This window comes from Perca fluviatilis, chromosome 22 (genome assembly GCF_010015445.1).
Source record: "Perca fluviatilis chromosome 22, GENO_Pfluv_1.0, whole genome shotgun sequence".
Taxonomy (NCBI): domain Eukaryota; kingdom Metazoa; phylum Chordata; class Actinopteri; order Perciformes; family Percidae; genus Perca; species Perca fluviatilis.
The window spans coordinates 28,460,161-28,480,025 of record NC_053133.1 but is presented as its reverse complement, the minus strand read 5'-3'; the positions used below and the strand labels follow the sequence as shown (position 1 = coordinate 28,480,025).

Here is a 19,865-nt window from a genome sequence, read left to right as displayed (position 1 = left end):
AGCCAGTTCTATAAGGGTTGGTAGATGAATCTGACGACTATGAAGAGAATAGTCTGGACTTGAACCTGAGACTCCTCTGGTCCATGCTGTGTGTCTGAGACTGCTGGTGGACCTCAATATTCAGACTACTAATAATCTCAGTTCAACACTAACGGACTCCAAGCTAAGCTGCTCAAAGGGACTGGGAAACAGAAAAGGACATAATCAGCTCTCTTTAAGGGAGGACTTTTACTGTGAAGGAGCTGCAGGAAGTGTTGAGTTTGTTTTAATAAAGAAGCTACAGACAGATCACTAAATGTGTAATAAGACAGTCGGAGAGGAAAAGCAGTTATTAGTGGGGGTGGTGGTGGCCCAGTGGATATCACACATGCCTTTGGTGTGAGAAAATCTGGGTTTGATTCCCACTGCAACAATCAACCGTGTTCCTGAGCAAGACACTAACCCCTAGTTGCTCCAGAGACATGTGACCTCTGACCTATATAGCAATTGTAAGTCACTTTGGATAAACCGCGTCAGCTAAATGACATGTAATGTAATGCAGGGTTTATGAAAGCAGGAGAGTTTAAATAAAAGGAACATTTCCATTATAGACTGAATTCAAACAGAACAGTAACAGAGCTTTTACTGTTCTCTGAGATACTGTATCTTCTCTTGATATTTCAACAAGTCATTTTATAAAGAACTGTGTTGACAGAAAGAGGAACAGGAGAGCGTGCACTCTTGCAGTTTTTGTAGTCTTGCATGTGACTCTTGTTGAAATTAGTTTGTCTTGATTTGTGAGCTCCCAGTCAGTGTTCCTGTTTTACCTTTCAGACTGACTTCAGATCAGAAGATGAGTGATTTGGAGGAAGAGAAGGATGGAGCAGAGTCTGTAGTATCTGTCTGTCAGTCTATGAAGAGTGACTGGTCGATGCCAGAACCTCCATACCTCAGTAATAAACCTGGACCATCAGACCCAAAGTAAGAGAACTGATACCAACTCATTTATATGACCATTTCCAGATTCCTCTGCCAAGATGTTTCGGTTGATTTTGTGCTTGTATAATAAAGTTTATTTGCTAACTAAAGTTTAACAAACTTTTATGACAGAGAGGAGAAATCATTTGTTCTATCTTCCTCTTTGAATCTGTGGCGGCAGTCAGTCACCTAGAAAAACTCTAATCTGATGGAATGATATAAACTTTTAATCCTTCTAATTATTGGCAGAAGTTTGTTGGTTTAGAGCTTCAGATTTGGCTTTAGATGTTTTTTTTATCAAGGATTAAAGCAATATGAATAAAATAGCAATTTTACAAAATGTTGGACAATTATTGTTATCATATCCGTGTTTTAAGTGTTGAAAAAAGCTAGAGCAGATAATTATTATTAAAAAGCACCGTGAAGCAGAGAAATTTTCATTTCTGCGCCCATGTTATCTATTCAGTCTGTTCACACTGCTGCGATCAGATGGTGGAGTCGCCAATCTAAAAGGACTATTATACATTTATAATCCTAATTATTGACAGTAGCATTAGTTTGTGTGTTAATAGCTTCGGTTATTTCTTTAAAAGAAGAGAATTTAAGGATTCAAGCAATAAAAATAAAAACCTTTTGGTGTTTGCAGAGTCCAGAACAAGAGACGGAGAGCAGAGTCTGTAGTATCTGGCTGTCAGTCTATGAAGAGTGACGGGTCGATGCCAGAACCTCCATACCTCAGTAATGAACCTGGACCCTCAGACACAAAGTAAGAGAACTGATACCAACTCATTTATATGACTCATTTAAAGTTTATTCTGCTAATGTTTCTGTTGATTCTGTGTTGTGTATTAAAGATCTATAAGTTCTCTCCACAATATATTGTTCTTGAAGGTGAAGAACAAACATCCATGGACAGTAGTAATAAAAGGAGCAGAATTGGTCCAATGTAGATTTGGGCCACATTAATTCATTTGATAGTTGACAGTACAAAAATACATAAAACAGAATGACTTACAGAGAAGGAAACAGTCTGGACTTGAAGCTGAGACTCCTCTGTTACATGCTGTGTGTCTGAGACTAAATAAATGTGTTGACAGAACGAGTGAGAGGAGTGATGTTTGTGAGGAGGAGCGCCGCCGTCCTGCTGTGCTTTGTGTCAGGACGTCCTGAAGGATCCAGTCTCTACCAGCTGTGGACTCTGGTTCTGCAGACAGTGCATCACCTCATACTGGGACCAGTCTGCTTCATCAGGGGACTCCTGCTGTCCCCAGTGTGGAGAAAGATCCAGAACAAGTAAGACTGTCCATCTGTCTGCTGATGTCTTCATGTCTCAAAACAGGATTCTTCTTGTGTCATTACATTTAGAGGAATCCAATCCCTCTCTGTTTTCATTCCTTTTTATTGTTAGACTTTTTGTTTGGGTACTGAAAACTAATATTATCAATAAATAGACGTTTTGTATTTCCTTACAGTGTACGTTGTTAAACATAAACATAAGATCAGTGTGAAGGGGACATATGAACGTGTGACTGAAGGAGCTGATCAAACAGGAAGTGGAACCCTCCTCAACAGGATCTTCACTGCGCTCTACATCACAGATGAACTGAGTGAAGAAGTTAATACCCAACATGAGGTGAGGCAGCTCGAGACAGCTTCCAAGATGAAGACCCTCCATGACTCTCCAATCGAGTGCAGCGACATCTTTAAAGCCTTACCTGACCAACAGAAACACATCAGAGTCGTTATGATGATCGGCGTCGCTGGCGTTGGAAAAACCTTCTCAGTGCAGAAGTTCTGTCTGGACTGGGCCGAGGGTTTGGAAAACCAAGATGTGGATCTGGTGATTCCTCTTTCCTTCAGGGAGCTGAACTTGATCAAAGATGAGCAGTACAGTCTTCTGGAGCTGCTCCGTGTTTTCCATCCATCATTACAGGAGGTCACAGCAGAGCAGCTCGCTGGCTCTAAAGTTCTCTTCATCTTTGACGGCCTGGATGAAAGCAGACTTTACCTGGATTTCAACAACAATGAGGCTGTTTCTGATGTCACACAGAAGTCATCAGTCAACGTGCTGTTGACAAACCTCATCCAGGGGAAGCTGCTTCCCTCGGCTCTCGTCTGGATAACTTCCCGACCTGCAGCAGCCAATCAGATCCCTCCTGCGTGTGTTGACAGGGTAACAGAAGTACGAGGCTTCACTGACGACCAGAAGGAGGAGTACTTCAGGAAGAGAGTCAGTGATGAAGAGCTGTCCAGCAGAATCATCTCCCACATCAAGACCTCCAGGAGCCTCCACATCATGTGTCTGATCCCAGTCTTCTGCTGGATCACTGCTACAGTTCTGGACCACATGTTGACTACAGACCAGAGAGGAGAGCTGCCCAAGACCCTGACTGACATGTACTCACACTTCCTGCTGGTTCAGACAAAGAGGAAGAAGCTCAAGTATGCTGAGGGACATGAGACGAGTCCTCAGGAGCTGACGGAGGCTGACAGGGAAGTTCTTCTGAAGCTGGGGAGGCTGGCGTTTGAACAGCTGGAGAAAGGAAACATCATGTTCTACCAAGAAGACCTGGAGCGCTGTGGTCTGGATGTCACAGAGGCCTCGCTGTACTCAGGAGTTTGTTCAGAGATCTTCAAAAGAGAGAGTGTGATCTTCCAGAAAACAGTCTACTGCTTCGTTCATCTGAGCGTTCAGGAGTTTCTGGCTGCAGTCTACCTGTTCCACTGTTACACCAACAGGAACACACAGGTACTGGAGGACTTCCTGGGGAAAGACAACTATGTTTATTCATCTCTGGATGTCTTCCTGAAGAGAGCCATGGAGAAATCCCTTGAAAGTAAAAATGGCCACCTGGACCTGTTTGTCCGCTTCCTTCATGGCCTCTCTCTGAAGTCCAACCAGAGACTCTTAGGAGGCCTGCTGGGTCAGACAGACAACAGTCCAGAAATCATCCAGAGAGCCATCAACAACCTGAAGGAGATGAACAGTGATGGGATCTCTCCTGACAGAAGCATCAACATCTTCCACTGTCTGACGGAGATGAACGACCACTCAGTCCATCAGGAGATCCAAGAGTTCCTGAAGTCAGAGAACAGATCAGAGAAGGAACTCTCTGAGATCCACTGCTCAGCTCTGGCCTACATGCTGCAGATGTCAGAGGAGGTTCTGGATGAGTTGGACCTGAGTCAGTACAACACATCACAGGAGGGAAAACTGAGACTGATTCCAGCTGTGAGGAACTGCAGAAAGGCTCGGTAAGTCCAGATGTGATTATCAACACAATAAATCAATGTAAAGCTGAAGCCATCAGTATTAGAGTAAAGATACACACTTCACACACATTTAGATTATAAATCATGCATTACACTGTTCTTAATCACACCCCAAAAACAACGGATTTTAATATTTTTCCCCACTAGTTTTGGTGTTATTTGTGTTTCTGTTAAACAGCTCTTGGACATCAGTAACAGTTTATTTATTTATTTTATTTATTTGACAGGGACATTGCACAGCTCCTTAGCAGTACCAGAATTAGCTATAAGCTAATTTGCATCTGTAGTCCCTGGGCAGGAAACAGAGAATAACATCTCTGTCAGCTAACACTAGTAAATAAAATGCTAACACTGTAGTAAAGACAATGAAATTTCACAGTATTAAACCTCGCTCACTACAACAACAACAAAAACCACAACACAAAAACACTACTTTGACAATAAGAACAACAACATGAATAAAACAGCAACAATACAATTTCACAACATTTAAACACCACAACTAATAGAACCAACAATAAAATCATGACATTTAGACACCACTACAACAGGACTTCACTACATAAAGATTGGCTGTTTGGGTTGATGATTGATGGGAGCATGATTGGGTTGATTTCAGCCATGATTTTATCTTTAATTTAAAACCAGCAAAGTAGTTCCATCCTCTGATCTCTCTTGGTACTGAGTTATAATACTTTGTGTCTCTAACAGAGAAGACTGATCTGCCCGACTCAGTAGATCTGTTCTGTACTGCACAGTCACCTCTGTTGGTCGTCCTAGTTCTCCTCCCAGTGCCTGAACACAGTGACACAAACTCATTTAATGGTGGAGCGGCCAGATCATTGATTACTTTATAGACTAGACTAACATCAGCAAGAAACACTAAACTGTCAAAGGTCATGAGATTATGTTTTTGGATTATGTTCCAATGATGATAACTTGATGGCTGTTTGTCCAATGCCTTGAGTGTTTTTTACAGCTCGTGACCAGCTATGATATGAGTGAAAAAATCATTGAGTGCATGAAAAGTTTTGCGGCTGATTTATAATATATCTAAATTTCCTTAAATTAAATTTGACAGTTTTACACATGTTTCCTAAAGGACAGCTGTGAGTCCACAATTATTCCCAAATATTTAAAATGTGACACAGTCTGGATCCTTTCCCCCTCAACAATGATTTCTGGCTGACTTCCATTTTTTCTATTATAAAAATACATACAGTTCAGGCGGAGAGTTGTAATGCAGCACAGGAGACATTAAGAAGAATTGCAAATCAAAACCCAGAAAATCATAATAAATTCAGATGGATCTGGTGAACAGGTAGAGAATGGTAATGAAAGGGCCGGAGGAAGAGGAAATGTGACAGAATAAGAGGGCTGATATTATGATGATCCATAACAACACAATGACAAAGTCTCTCTACTCATTTTAGGGAAAAGCTCATTGATTACCCTGTAACGCCCTGCAGTGCCCTGCTACACCATCAACTACTACAACTACTATTTGTAGTAACAGTTCCATTATCTTTATTATGACTATTATTACCACTGTTCATCACACCCCCAACCAGCACCTTCAGACACCCCCTACCAAGAGCCTGGGTCTGTCCCAGGTTTCTTCCTAAAAGGAAGTTTTTCTCAACTTAAACATTCAAATAAAATGTAAAAATAAATACATGAAATTCTGAAAAAATAATAATGAAAAAACAATCTTTTCAAAATAAACATCTAATTTTCATTTGATTTCTTTAGCACATACTGTAGAAAAATAGAAAATTAAAAATGTCTTGCAAAAGAAACCCAGAAAACCCTCAACATGTTGATTTCTTTAAAAACGTTCAACGAAATATATAGAATATAAAAACATACAAACATAGTCTATAAAAAGGAAGAAAGGAAGAATTAAATGAGTACCTACCCAGAGTCTGATAACTTTAGACAACATAGGGAACCAAACGGAGCAGGACAGGATTCGGGAGTCTTTCTCTCGGGAATGTTTTGGGGGCCAGTCCCGTGATGGGGGTGTGAGGGAGTATTTTGGGGGATCAGGATGGGATGGGAGAGATAACTGATTCCCGTGTCACCCTCTAATGTCTACGCTGTATACAGCGGGCGGAAACATACACGCCACTTACCGTGTTATCACGAGAAGAAAGCTACGGTTGAGTTTAGGAAACGTGACACACAGGACCTGATCCCCGGTCTCCATGGTGATAGTCCCCCCCGACCATCCTCCCCGACCATCCTCCCCCGACCAACCCCCCCGACCATCCTCCCCCGACCATCCTCCCCCTACCATCCTCCCCGACCATCCTCCCCCCCGACCATCCTCCCCCGACCATCCTTCCCCCGACCATCCTCCCCACACAAACTAGGGTGACCATATTTTGATTTCCAAAAAAGAGGACACTCGGCCTGGCCTCGAGACAAATCCAGACAGTGGTGATTCTCAGAGGTTAACGAACATGCTTTATTATGCCTCAATTGTGCAAAAATAACTTAAAATAAAAATAAAATCTGTAACAACATGTAACAAAATAATAGCTCTCTTTTAAAATAAATAAATAATATGAAATAATGTTCTAAATATGACCTCTTCTGTGTTAGAAAATCCAGCTTCAACAAAATATCTCTTAATACCTTTTCAATGTAATAAGATAAATAATAAAGACACTGAAACATATGTGCCAGCTTTGCACACGGTGCACTCCTCCTCCCACTAGTCCGGTCCCGACCGGGACGGTATGTGGGACTTTTATTTTGCAGTTCAACTGTGAAGCTGCTCTAGTCTTGTTTTATGGTTGTAAGTGGACTGATGTTTATACTTGTGTGTGCGTCAAGACGGTGTGTGTGTGTGTGTGTGTGTGTGTGTGTGTGTGTGTGTGTGTGTGTGTGTGTGTGTGTGTGTGTGTGTCTGTGTGTGTGTGTCTGTGTGTGTGTGTCTGTGTGTGTGTGTGTGTGTGTGTGTGTGTGTGTGTGTGTGTGTGTGTGTGTGTGTGTGTGTGTGTGTGTGTGTGTGTGTGTGTGTGTGTGTGTGTGTGGGTGATATAGAGCGGGGGAGAAGTGAGAGTGACAGCGAGCGAGTCCTACCGACTCTAGAGTCATAGTGAGAGAAACAAAGAGTCTCCTCTGTGTTTTCTGACCACACCTCGCAAGTTGTCTGCTTTGTCCCTGTCTGTCGCCCTGGTCCCTTTGCCCGTCCGCTCCTGGTCCCTGTCTGTCTGCTCTGGTCCCTGTCTGTCTGCTCTGGTCCCTGTCTGTCTGCCCTGGTCCCTGTCTGTCTGCCCTGGTCCCTGTCTGTCTGCCCTGGTCCCTGTCTGTCTGCTCTGGTCCTGGTCTGATCTGGTCCCTGTCTGTCTGATCTGGTCCCTGTCTGTCTGATCTGGTCCCTGTCTGCCTGATCTGGTCCCTGTCTGTCTGCCCTGGTCCCTGTCTGTCTGATCTGGTCCCTGTCTGTCTGATCTGGTCCTGGTCTGATCTGGTCCCTGTCTGTCTGATCTGGTCCCTGTCTGTCTGCCCTGGTCCCTGTCTGTCTGCTCTGGTCCTGGTCTGATCTGGTCCCTGTCTGTCTGATCTGGTCCCTGTCTGTCTGCTCTGGTCCTGGTCTGATCTGGTCCCTGTCTGTCTGATCTGGTCCCTGTCTGTCTGCCCTGGTCCCTGTCTGTCTGATCTGGTCCCTGTCTGTCTGCCCTGGTCCCTGTCTGTCTGATCTGGTCCCTGTCTGTCTGATCTGGTCCCTGTCTGTCTGATCTGGTCCCTGTCTGTCTGCCCTGGTCCCTGTCTGTCTGCTCTGGTCCTGGTCTGATCTGGTCCCTGTCTGTCTGATCTGGTCCCTGTCTGTCTGATCTGGTCCCTGTCTGTCTGATCTGGTCCCTGTGTATGTGTGTGTCACAGAGCTGCTCACAAGGCAGCCTCTCTGGAATTACGTCCCACAACAAAGTAGCCTACCGTAGTGTTGTGTTGATTTAAGTCCACGCTTAATGGTCCCATGAAAACAGTGAAAACAGGACATTTAATGAATTTATAAAAAAAACCCGGACGTCCCGGACAGTAGGTAAAAAGTGGACATGTCCGGGCAAAAGAGGACTTTTGGTCACCCTAATATAGACACACACACACACACACAAACAGAGCACACACACACACACACACACACACACAGAGACACACAAACACACAGACACACACACACACACACACACACACACAGAGACACACACACACACAGACAGACACACACACACACACACAGAGACACACACACACACAGACACACACACATACACAGAGACACACAAACACACTTACATATAGACACACACACAGACACACACACACACACACACATATAGACACACACACACACACATAGACACACACACACAGACAGACACACACACATATAGACACAAACAGACACACACACATAGACACACACACACAGACAGACACACACACACACACAGACACACACACACACACATACATACATATAGACACACACATACATATATACACACACACACACAGAGACACACACACACACACACACATAGAGACACACACACACAGACACACACACACACATACATACATATAGACACACACACATACATATAGACACACACACACACACACATAGAGACACACACACACACACACATATAGACACACACACACACACAAACAGAGACACACACACACACACACACATACATATAGACACACACACACACACAAACAGAGACACACACACAGACACACACAAATAGACACTTACATATAGACACACACACACACACACACATAGAGACACACACACACACACACACACACATAGAGACACACACACACACACACACATACATATAGACACACACACACACACACACACATAGAGACACACACACACACACACACACACACACATACATATAGACACACACACACACACAAACAGAGACACACACAAACACACACATACATATAGACACACAAACACTTACATATAGACACACACACAGACACACACAGAGTCACACACATATACTTACACTCTCAGAAATAAAGGTACAGTGAGGGTACAATTAAGTACTTTAAGGTACAAATTTCACAAATGTGCCAGCAAAGGTACAAACATGTCTCCAGCTGAGTACCAAAAAGTACCTTTCCAAAGAAAAGGGTACACAATGAAATATGCATGCTGAAAGGTACATATAGGTACCCTTTGAAAAGGTACATTGTCATAAATAAAGTAATAGTGAAGGTACAATCTAGTTCCTTAAGGTACAACATTCACAAATGTACCATTAAAGGTCCTATCGTGTTCCCATGGGGTACTAAGAAGTACCTTTCGGGTACACATCCTGTAGGGTACAAAAAAGTACCTTATTCAAGTCAAAGGGTACACTTCCTGTGGGGTACTCAGAAGTACCTTTCAAGTGACAGGGTACACAATCCTCCGGGGTAGCAGCTAATTATACATGGCTTTTCTAAGACTAAATACTAAATCCAATGTAAATAGGCTAGATTAGATTTAGATAGAGCCTATGTCATAATTTGTAAACAAGTCTGCCGAACCGAAACCATAGAATATATACAGTCTATGATCAAAACAGGTATCTCTCTCTCCTCTGCGCATCTGCCTGCGTTGCGTGGTGTGTGTGTGTGGTTGTGTGTGTGTGTGTGTGTGTGTGTGTGTGTGTGTGTGACGATCGGCCAGCTTGTGAAGTTTAATATAACTCCGAAAAGACAGTTAACCACAGGTTCCCGTTGATCTTATGATGGACATGTGTTGTGATATTTAAACAAACGATACATCAACGGCGAAATAAAATACTCTTATTAACGAGAGCGGTCTGAGCTCCAGCTCACAGCGGGGTCTCTGAGCGAGACTGGCCGAGCGACGAGCTAGCGGCCCCGGCATGCGCCTGCTGGCTGTCGCCTCACTTCATGGAGCTTCTCAACTCCGAAAACTTTAAAGCAAATTGTCAATTCGGCATCAATTTTCACAAGACTGCCAATATTCGAAATCTAAACGGTTCATTTCTCGCCTAAAACGTTCTCAGAAGTGAATTTAGTGATGATTAAGATTGCGAAAAGTGTTAAAATTGTCCCGTTGTTGGTCTGTCTAATATTATGACTGGCAGTTTTTTCGCGCCGGTATTCGCGTTCTACGGCCACGCCTCTTTCTTTCATTCGGATTGGCGGCAGTCGCTGGAGCCTGCAGGACGCTTGGCAGCTCAACAATGTCCCTGCCAACTTTACCCTCAGATGAGCTGATCCAAACGTTGATAGAAGGTGGTTTAACCATGACAGATGGAGAAGCGCAGAAATTCAGAGGTGAGTAATACTGTCGTTAGCTAACGTAACTAGCTACATTTGAAAGTTACACTTGCAGCCCGCTGATTAAGTAAAGTTGGCTGATCAGCATTTGCTAACGTACGTTAGCGCTAACGCTAACGCTAACCATAGCGCTTAATTACGCTTAACGTCGCTACGTTAGATCACGCTAACATTATATCGGACTTATTTGTAAGTTACCACTAACGTTCGTTACATGTAGCTAGTTGGAAAGATTGTAAAGAAGAAAGCATAACGTTAGCTGACCTTAGCTAGCTAACGTTTGCCAGTCAATTCAGCTGGCTAGCTACAGTTGGCTACAGCAATCGTTAGCTAGCTCGTGTCCCTCGTACAGCCAACGTACTCAACTGAAAAGTTGAGTTAAAGTTAAGTTGATGCCCAAATAGTGCTGCAGCTATGTAGATAATACATTATGTAAGTGTTTAGTGTACGGGTGTTGTATATTTCTAAGTTGAAGATGTTCATGTTGGATGATGTTCGATTCCATTTGTGCACGTGGAGCTGTGTAACAGTTTAAGTTAGAAGATGGCGTCTGTGTTTTGTGGAATTCCGCGTCTTGTTCTCTACAGCAGTGTTTCTCAAACTTTTTGAATATTGTACCCCCTCTGAATTGTTTTTAAGCCAAGACACCGACCAGTGCAAAACATTTTGGTAGAAAAAAAAGTCTCTATAAAGAGGAAGAATAATATGTGATAGATTTCCTAAACAACAACCTTATTTAAACAAACATTTAAATGCTACATTTCTGTTTATAATATATCACTTAATGTATTCATTACTATAGTATAATTATTTTAGGAATTATTCATGACATTTTTAAATTAGAATTTTTGCTAAAAATTCATGTACTCCCCTGCAGTACTCCAAAGTACCCCTAAGGGTACACGTACCCCCATTTGAGAAACACTGCTCTATGGTACCAATTAAATCTGGGAATTTCTAAAATGTGGACAACCAATTACTGTTTATATACCCATAATGCATGTGTAATGATCAAATTCAATGTGCTATTTATTCCATAGAAAATGAAGTGGATGGAGAGACGGTACACCTGGGCTTAACTGACTCAATGCTAGACCATCTATTCAAAGACTCGTCTAAAAAGCTGGCCAAGTTCCTTCAGATAGTAACGACAGATGCAGGAGCCTGGACACGGAGAGGCCTGTTCCACTCAAAGCAACACACAACCCAACACGGGTAGGTCTGTCCACTCACATCCATCTACACACTGTCCCTAACGGCTACTCACAGCACAGGTAGTCTTAGGTCTCCCACCTTCCTTCCACCTTGTTACCCTCTCCTTCACCATGTCACTAGCTGATGTGTGGTGACCTTTATTGCACTATAGTTGCTAAATACTCTGTAATCCTCTTTCCCTCGGGGTCAATTCCTTAATTGTCTTTCTTTGTCTTTGTCTTTCTGCAGCTGTTGGAGGAGGTGGGTCGTGTACACTCCACAGCGAGCATTGGCTTCACTGATGGCTTTAACCAGATAGTTCCCAGTGTTTGCCCTGGCTCAAGGAAAATCTCCACTAGCTAAACAGTACTTGGAGGCCAGAGAAGAAGCACTCACCGAGAATCTACAAGGTACCACAAAAGCTTATTTTGAGAGTACTCACACTTTGACAAGCGCATGCAAGGAAAAATCAGACAATTCAAAGTGCATAATCAGATTTTGTGTGCGTGTGTGTGCAAGCTACTGGATACCTAAAATTTCCTTCGGGATAAATTAAGTATCTATCTTGATTCTCTTCTAGGAATGGACTTCAGAGCGGTGTTCATCCTCCTGTCAATCATTTTTAAAATGAGTGTGGATCATCACATCATGATTGGAGAGGTATGCATCTCTAGCACTCTAGTGTTTCGATTTCTTTTTTTTGGGGGGTGTCCATCGACTATCTCTCTTTTTTGACCAAACGTGTTTGCATCCCTGTCTGCTTTGTTGTATTCTTCAGGGTGAACCCAACACACCATTCCCAATTGTCCAGGTGACCCAAGAAGACTGGAAGTCCACATTTGGGGGACGTAGCTGTTGTTCCCTGAAGGTAGACGGGGTCGAGGTGTGTGAAGGCATGAAGGTAGAGGAAGCAACGATCTCATCGTTTTATTCTTATTTTGTTTTTGATCTTGAATACCAACCCAAAAACAAGAACACTCTGATTCATCCAGCGATGTATTGTGAAAATGAATGTGAAGGGAGTGTATTTCACTTTGAAAAAGGAATTCTCTCTCACCATGCAACACATCACAACAAAAAAATTTTTGTGGCATACTTGACATTGTTAACGGTTTACTTCTGAAACATGTATAACTTTATCTTCACTTAAAGAAACATCAGTGAAATATTGCCTTAGAGCACACTGGAGAGTAAGTGGTAAGGAACAAAATGGAGTGCTAGTACTGCTTCTGGTACCTTCTCAAAATCCTCTAAATTATTTGAAGAAAAAGTCCCAGCATTGTTTTAACTGGTGACGGTTGCTCAGAGTGGAAGCTATATTAATGAAATTACGACAATTACTTGCAATATTCTTAAAAATTTGGTGTTTGCTTCAAACTTCATGCACCAGTGAGAATGAAGAGGCCCAAACATTGACCTTAATCTTCAATAATGAATTAAATAATGGCATTTTGGTGTAATAAAATTTCCAAATACAGCTTTTCAACTCTGTCAAAAATCTTGCACAAGTACATCTAAAAGAGATTCTCGCTTCACACCGTTGGAACTAGAACAATATCTACAATTTCTCGGCACAACAGGTATACACGCCAATATTGGCAATTAAGACAAATACGATGTGCGATCAAAAAGGAATACGTCTAAAAATGCACTATTTCTGAGATGCCGAGCCCCGCAATGCCTCCCTTATTATAGTAGTCTTTGAGACCACCGTGGCTGGCTTATTTGCTCTATCATTTTGACCTATTCTCATTCTCAGTAGCTTTTCTCTTGTATGCTAATATTTTTTTTATGCACATGGCACAGGACAAGTTTCAAAACTAAAGGTATGACACCCTCTATCATGTCATGCATTATGTCTGGAGATAAGGACTTAGTAACATCTACACTGTACCCCATATGTTACTCTACTGTCAGGATCTAACCTCAATTTACAGTATTCTTTCAATTTGAACTGAGAAGAGAACTCTCTTGATGCTTCCTCAAAAAAAAATCATTGGACTGTAAATCTTGAAGTTCAGGACCTCCTTCGACATCAAAACAATTTTCTTTAATATAAAATATAAATTCATATTTCTCTTTTTTTTTTTTTTTTTTTTAAACAAGCAAAATAGAAAGTTTACATCACTAAGTATTTCTTGCTGAACAGATTCTAGTAAATTGTGTTCTCCCTGTATTTTAGGATGAAGCTACAAAGATTATTTTTAAAGGCATCATGGGCATGAGTAAGTCCCACATGTTGGACCAACTTCACAAGAGTTAAAGTTTTTCTTTGGCACTTGGGTCACTGTTATACACAAGGATGTAAACAAGGCATTTAGAAATTAAGATTTAGTAGATGAGGTTTATTGATCTGGGTACAGTCGCCGGCAGATGTTTTTGTTGTGGATGTGTTGCATGGTGAGAGAATTCCTCTTTTTTTTTCAGAATGAAATACATTTTTAATGTGGACACTACATGGGTTCTTTGTGGAAAACTGATATTTCCAAAGTATTTTAGCCAGCACGTAGATGAGGTACCTGGAGATCTGTCTTTGTGGCAATGAAATACAGTGTGTAAGACTGTTTAAAAATTACACCTTCAGATTGTACAAATATTTTAGCACTGGTGTGTATCGAATAAACTTTAGATGTTGTATCTTTCTTTATAACTTTGGTCATTAAAGTGTATTGCAAATGAAGATTGTGGTGTGTGGGAGTTATTCACTTTCTAGTATTTGAATTTTGTACAATTTAACTTCTTTTAAATCATTGATTGTGGGAAAACAAAACATTGCCTTCTTTTCCTCTCATTCTTTTCTATTTAACAAGGACATTTTTGCCACTTTATAGGTACAATGGCATCGCCGGCGGGGTGGTACCCCCTAACAAGAACAAATTTGTACTATCTAATGGGGTACGTTTGTACCAGTGGATTAAGGTACAAATGTATTGCTAAGGTACAAAATTGTCTCTCAAAAGGTACAGTATAAAAGGGTACAATTCTGTACCTATGGTAAGGGTACTATTGCTGTACCTCGGGGGTACCACCCCAGCTTACCGAGTCATTTGTACCTTTGAAGGAACATATTCAAGGGTACATATTTGTACCTAAAAGGCACAAACTGTAGGGTACTTCTTTGTACCCATTAATATGGTACAAGTTTGTTCCCATTGGGGGTACTGCCCCAGCGACGAGCATTTGTACCTTTTTTTTACTTTTCTGTACCTTTATTTCTGAGAGTGTATAGACACAAACACACACACACACACACACACACACACACACACACACACACACAACTGCACATAGAACTAACAACTAATTTTAAACAAAACTAATTTTAGGGGTAAGATCATTGATTAGAACATAGTAATGTTGAGCTACACATTTAAAACATCAACACATCTGTTCTTTATTCAGATTGGTGCGCTGTGGTTTGTCAGAGATCAGCTGTGCTGCTCTGGCCTCAGCTCTGAAGTCCAACCCCTCCCATCTGAAAGAGCTGGACCTGACAGAGAACTACAACCTGAATGATTCAGGAGTGAAGCAGCTGTGTGCTGGATTGGAGAGTCCAAACTGTAGACTGGAGACTCTGAGGTCAGTTCATCTATTTCATTCTTCTACAGTGTAAATCTATTAAAATTAAATCCATAACAGAAGTTTTAAATTTCTATCAGTTCACTTGTTTTCTGTGTTTGTCTGAGTACAAATCACAACAACTCTTTGTTTGTTTTCAGTTTGTCAGTCTGAACAGTTTGTCTCCAGATGTAGTCTGGACTCAAACTGGATCAGTGTTTGTCAGAAAACTTTAAGATTTATTCTTCAATGTGATGCAAAATTAAATCAAAATTTGAAATTGTTTTTTCATGTGAAACAGTCATAATTAAAAAAAAAGAAATAGGGCTGTACAATTTGTAGATAAGTCATATTGTGATTTACAATACTATGATTGCAAAAATAAATGCACCAAACAGTAAATAAAAAATGTCTTGCTAAAGAAACCCAGAAAACCCTCAACATGTTGGGTTCCTTAAAAAAGATCAACGAAATATATAGAATATAAAAACATAAAAACATAGTCTATAAAAAGGAAGAAAGGAAGAATTAAATGAGTAGAGAAAATAAAGAATGAAGAAAGAGAGAAAGAAAAGTAATTAAAATAAAAACAAGGGACATGTTTACTACAGTTCCAGATGTTTTAAATGATAGAGGAGAAAGTTTGGTTTGGTTTGCTCAACAGCACAATTAAAAAATAGAACAAATAAGAAAAATACAAATTCTCATTGAAGTAAATACATTGTATATGTCACATTAAGGATGGGTGTAATAAAAGAACTATTGATTAAGTTACAAAATCTACTTTGTCCAACCTGTTGGTAAAGTGTGAAGAACACCAAGCTTCTTAAGCCCCAGTGTCTTCTTCTGTGGTTTCTACTGTGGGTAAAGTGAAGGCTGTTACAACGTGGAGACTGGAGTGGACACTGAGTGAGACGCACACAGCTCACCTTTTAGTTTCCTTAAATCACACAGTTTATGAGGTTAGTTATTCACACACAGTGACATCATGACTGGGATTAGATTATTTGTGCAGCATTAAAGGGGTGATAGAATGGTTCTATAGGGTATTTCAGGCTGTTCCTTAAGGTCTCCTAATAGGGTATGTAACATTGGTTGGGCTGAAAATGTCTCTTTTGCTGTTTTTGGCCCTAATGCTACCCTGTTAAATGGGACTGGACTGAAACAAGAGCTTTTCTGCCTTATATGGTCTGCTCATGAGTATTTAGATGAGCTGCACGCTGATTGGTTGAGCTTAGTACGCACGCACACACACACACACACACACACACACACACACACACACACACACACACACACACAGGCGCGGAGCTGTATCAGAAATTCAAAGTTTAGTGTGTTTGTGTGTTTTCATTCCACATTGACAGCTGTCCCGGTCCCGCCCGACCCGTCGCTAAGCCCCGCCCTCCCTAGTTACTGTTGCTACGCCTGACAAGCTTTCGTGCCGGTCACGTCTATTCCAGTATGTATGCACCGGTTTTCATTGGTCAATGCAACATCAATGTAGCACTATTGCAATCGGGCGCTAACAACAGTATTGATTAGAACCAACGGGGTAAGCTTCGCTTCAGAACGCGAGCCATCATGGCGCCATTTTGTTGCTAACAGGCCATCACCTCCTGTTAGCATTTCACTGACCGCAATTTTTTTTTTTTACGTTACTTGACTGAGAATAACTTTACATCTGAAGCGTTTAAAAACTCGATGTGTCCGTTGTTTATTTCTAAAGAAACACGACAATGTATAAAAGGCTCCATTACCTTGTAGCTCACGTTATGGCTCCGTAGCAGACGCTTTTATAACAATAGGCTAACGATTGGGTCATAACCACGAGACTTACTGTCACACAGTAGAGGAATTACCGTATAGTACAGGAGAAGCTCACAGGCAGTTTGGACTTACATTAGCTGTTTAGGTTTAATTACTAATGTTAACTAGCATGTTAGTGATCAGTAATTAGCCTGTGCTTATGTTATCTCCTTACATATACCTACGCTCTCCGTCTCTGTAAGATTGGGAATGATTGAGATTTCTCTCGGCACAGCTACCAGAAGACTTCACACTTTCAGACACGTTGCTCACGTCACATCTACGTTGTCTCTGTCAGTTGGAGGCTGCGCAGTAAGGGACGAGATCACCGGAGAAGTGCTTCTAATAGCCTTCACTGGTCTCCGTCCAGAGACACGGGCTCTGTTGGTCCATTAATATATATGTCAATGATTAGAACTAGAAAATTCCGGAAGAAATTTTTACAGAGTGCCTCCTACTTGGTGCACATCCGAATAACACTAGCTAAGTAGATACATATGTCACACTTTCACAGAGAGAGAGAGAGAGAGAGAGAGAGACAGAGAGAGAGAGAAAACGAATACGAATAGGAGTTTGATAGATTTAGGATGCTTAAAGTACTGACTATTTACATGGAGTCTGGTGGGTTTAGCGACACAAGCCTCAGCACTACAATATATATATAATTTGCTTAAATTTTAAATACATACAGGGTTGTTTTAATGGTGAAGTGTTAATTGTCTTAATTTTAAGACCTTTATGTTTACCAGAAACAGGTATGAAGTAGCTAGCGCTAAACACACCAGACTCCATTTAAAAAATAGTACTTTTAGCGAGCATAGAGACAACATACATTTTCACATGTAAATCAGTAAACTATGTTTTTATTTCAACCAACACTAGAGTTGTGATGGTGGGAAAAGTGTAGAGAAACCCAACAATGGCTTTTCATAGCTTTATTTTGTTTCTGTCGACTTTGAATGAAGTGGATCTTATGATCCTTAAAGTACTGATTATTTACATGGAGTCTGGTGGGTTTAGCGACACAAGCCTCAGCACTACAATATATATATAATTTGCTTAAATTTTAAATACATACAGTGTTGTTTTAATGGTGAAGTGTTTATTGTCTTAACCTATTAGAGATATACCTTTTTAAAACCTATTTAAGTCCTTTACACACAGACACAAACACACAGACATATAGACACACACACACACAGACACACACAGACACAAACACACACACACATTGAGACACACACACACACACACACACACACACACACAACACACAGAGACACACACACATTCATATAGACACACACACACACACACATACACACACACATAGACACATACACACACACACACACACACACACATGGAGACACACACACACACACACACATATAGACACACACACACGGAGACACACACACACATATACATATAGACACACACACAGAGACACACACACAGACACACACAAACACACAGACATATAGACACACACACACAGACACACACAGACACAAACACACACACACATTGAGACACACACACACACACACACACACACAAACACACAGAGACACACACACATTCATATAGACACACACACACACATATAAACACATAGACACATACACACACACACACACACACACACACATGGAGACACACACACACACACATATAGACACACACACACGAGACACACACACACATATACATATAGACACACACACAGAGACACACACACAGACAACACACACACACATACATAGAGACACACACACACATAGAGACACACACACAAATACATATAGACACACACACAAACAGAGACACACAAACACACACACACACACACACATAGAGACACACACACACACACACACACACACACAAATACATATAGACACACACACAAACAGAGACACACAAACACACACACACACACACATAGAGACACACATAGACACAAACAAACACACATAGAGACACACACACAACACACAAACTCAAACAAAAACATAACACACACACACAGCATAGAGACACACACAACACACACACAGACCACACACACACATAGACACACACACAGACACATAGACACACCACACACACACACATAGACACACACACACACAAAAAAACAAAACAAACACAACACAATAATAACAACACACACACACACACACAACATAAACAACACACACAACACACACATATACTAGACACAACACACAGAACACACACATATACATATAGAACACAAAACACACCATATAGACATACACACACACACACACAATACATATAGACACATACACACCACATATAGACACAAACATACAACATATAGACACAAAACACACACAACAAACACACAGACACACACATAACACACACATACATATAGACACACAACAAACACAATATACATATAGAACACACAGACACACACACACACATATACATATAGACACACACACACAGAGACACACACACACACACATATACATATAGACACACACACACAGACACACACACACATATACATATAGACACACACACACAGAGACACACACACATATACATATAGACACACACACACAGAGACACACCACACACATATACATATAGACACACACACACAGAGACACACACACACACACACATATACCTATAGACACACACACACAGAGACACACACACACACACATATACATATAGACACA

General features: G+C 41.2%; 2 protein-coding genes and 1 pseudogene across 2 annotated transcripts in view; 2 read left to right on the top strand and 1 right to left on the bottom strand.

Annotated features, from left to right (window-relative positions):
- The window catches only part of LOC120552569 (NLR family CARD domain-containing protein 3-like), a 1,238,648-nt gene that overhangs the window by 16,995 nt on the left and 1,201,788 nt on the right, over positions 1–19,865 (top strand). The gene's annotated exons all lie outside the window — the stretch shown is intronic.
- The window catches only part of LOC120552576, a 501,282-nt pseudogene that overhangs the window by 197,957 nt on the left and 283,460 nt on the right, over positions 1–19,865 (bottom strand).
- The window catches only part of LOC120552600 (NACHT, LRR and PYD domains-containing protein 1-like), a 735,215-nt gene that overhangs the window by 632,268 nt on the left and 83,082 nt on the right, over positions 1–19,865 (top strand). Inside the window, 5 exon segments of the mRNA XM_039790787.1 lie at positions 814–960; positions 2,055–2,091; positions 2,094–2,250; positions 2,430–4,212; positions 15,172–15,348. Of these exon segments, the coding sequence (XP_039646721.1) occupies positions 814–960; positions 2,055–2,091; positions 2,094–2,250; positions 2,430–4,212; positions 15,172–15,348 (2,301 nt within the window).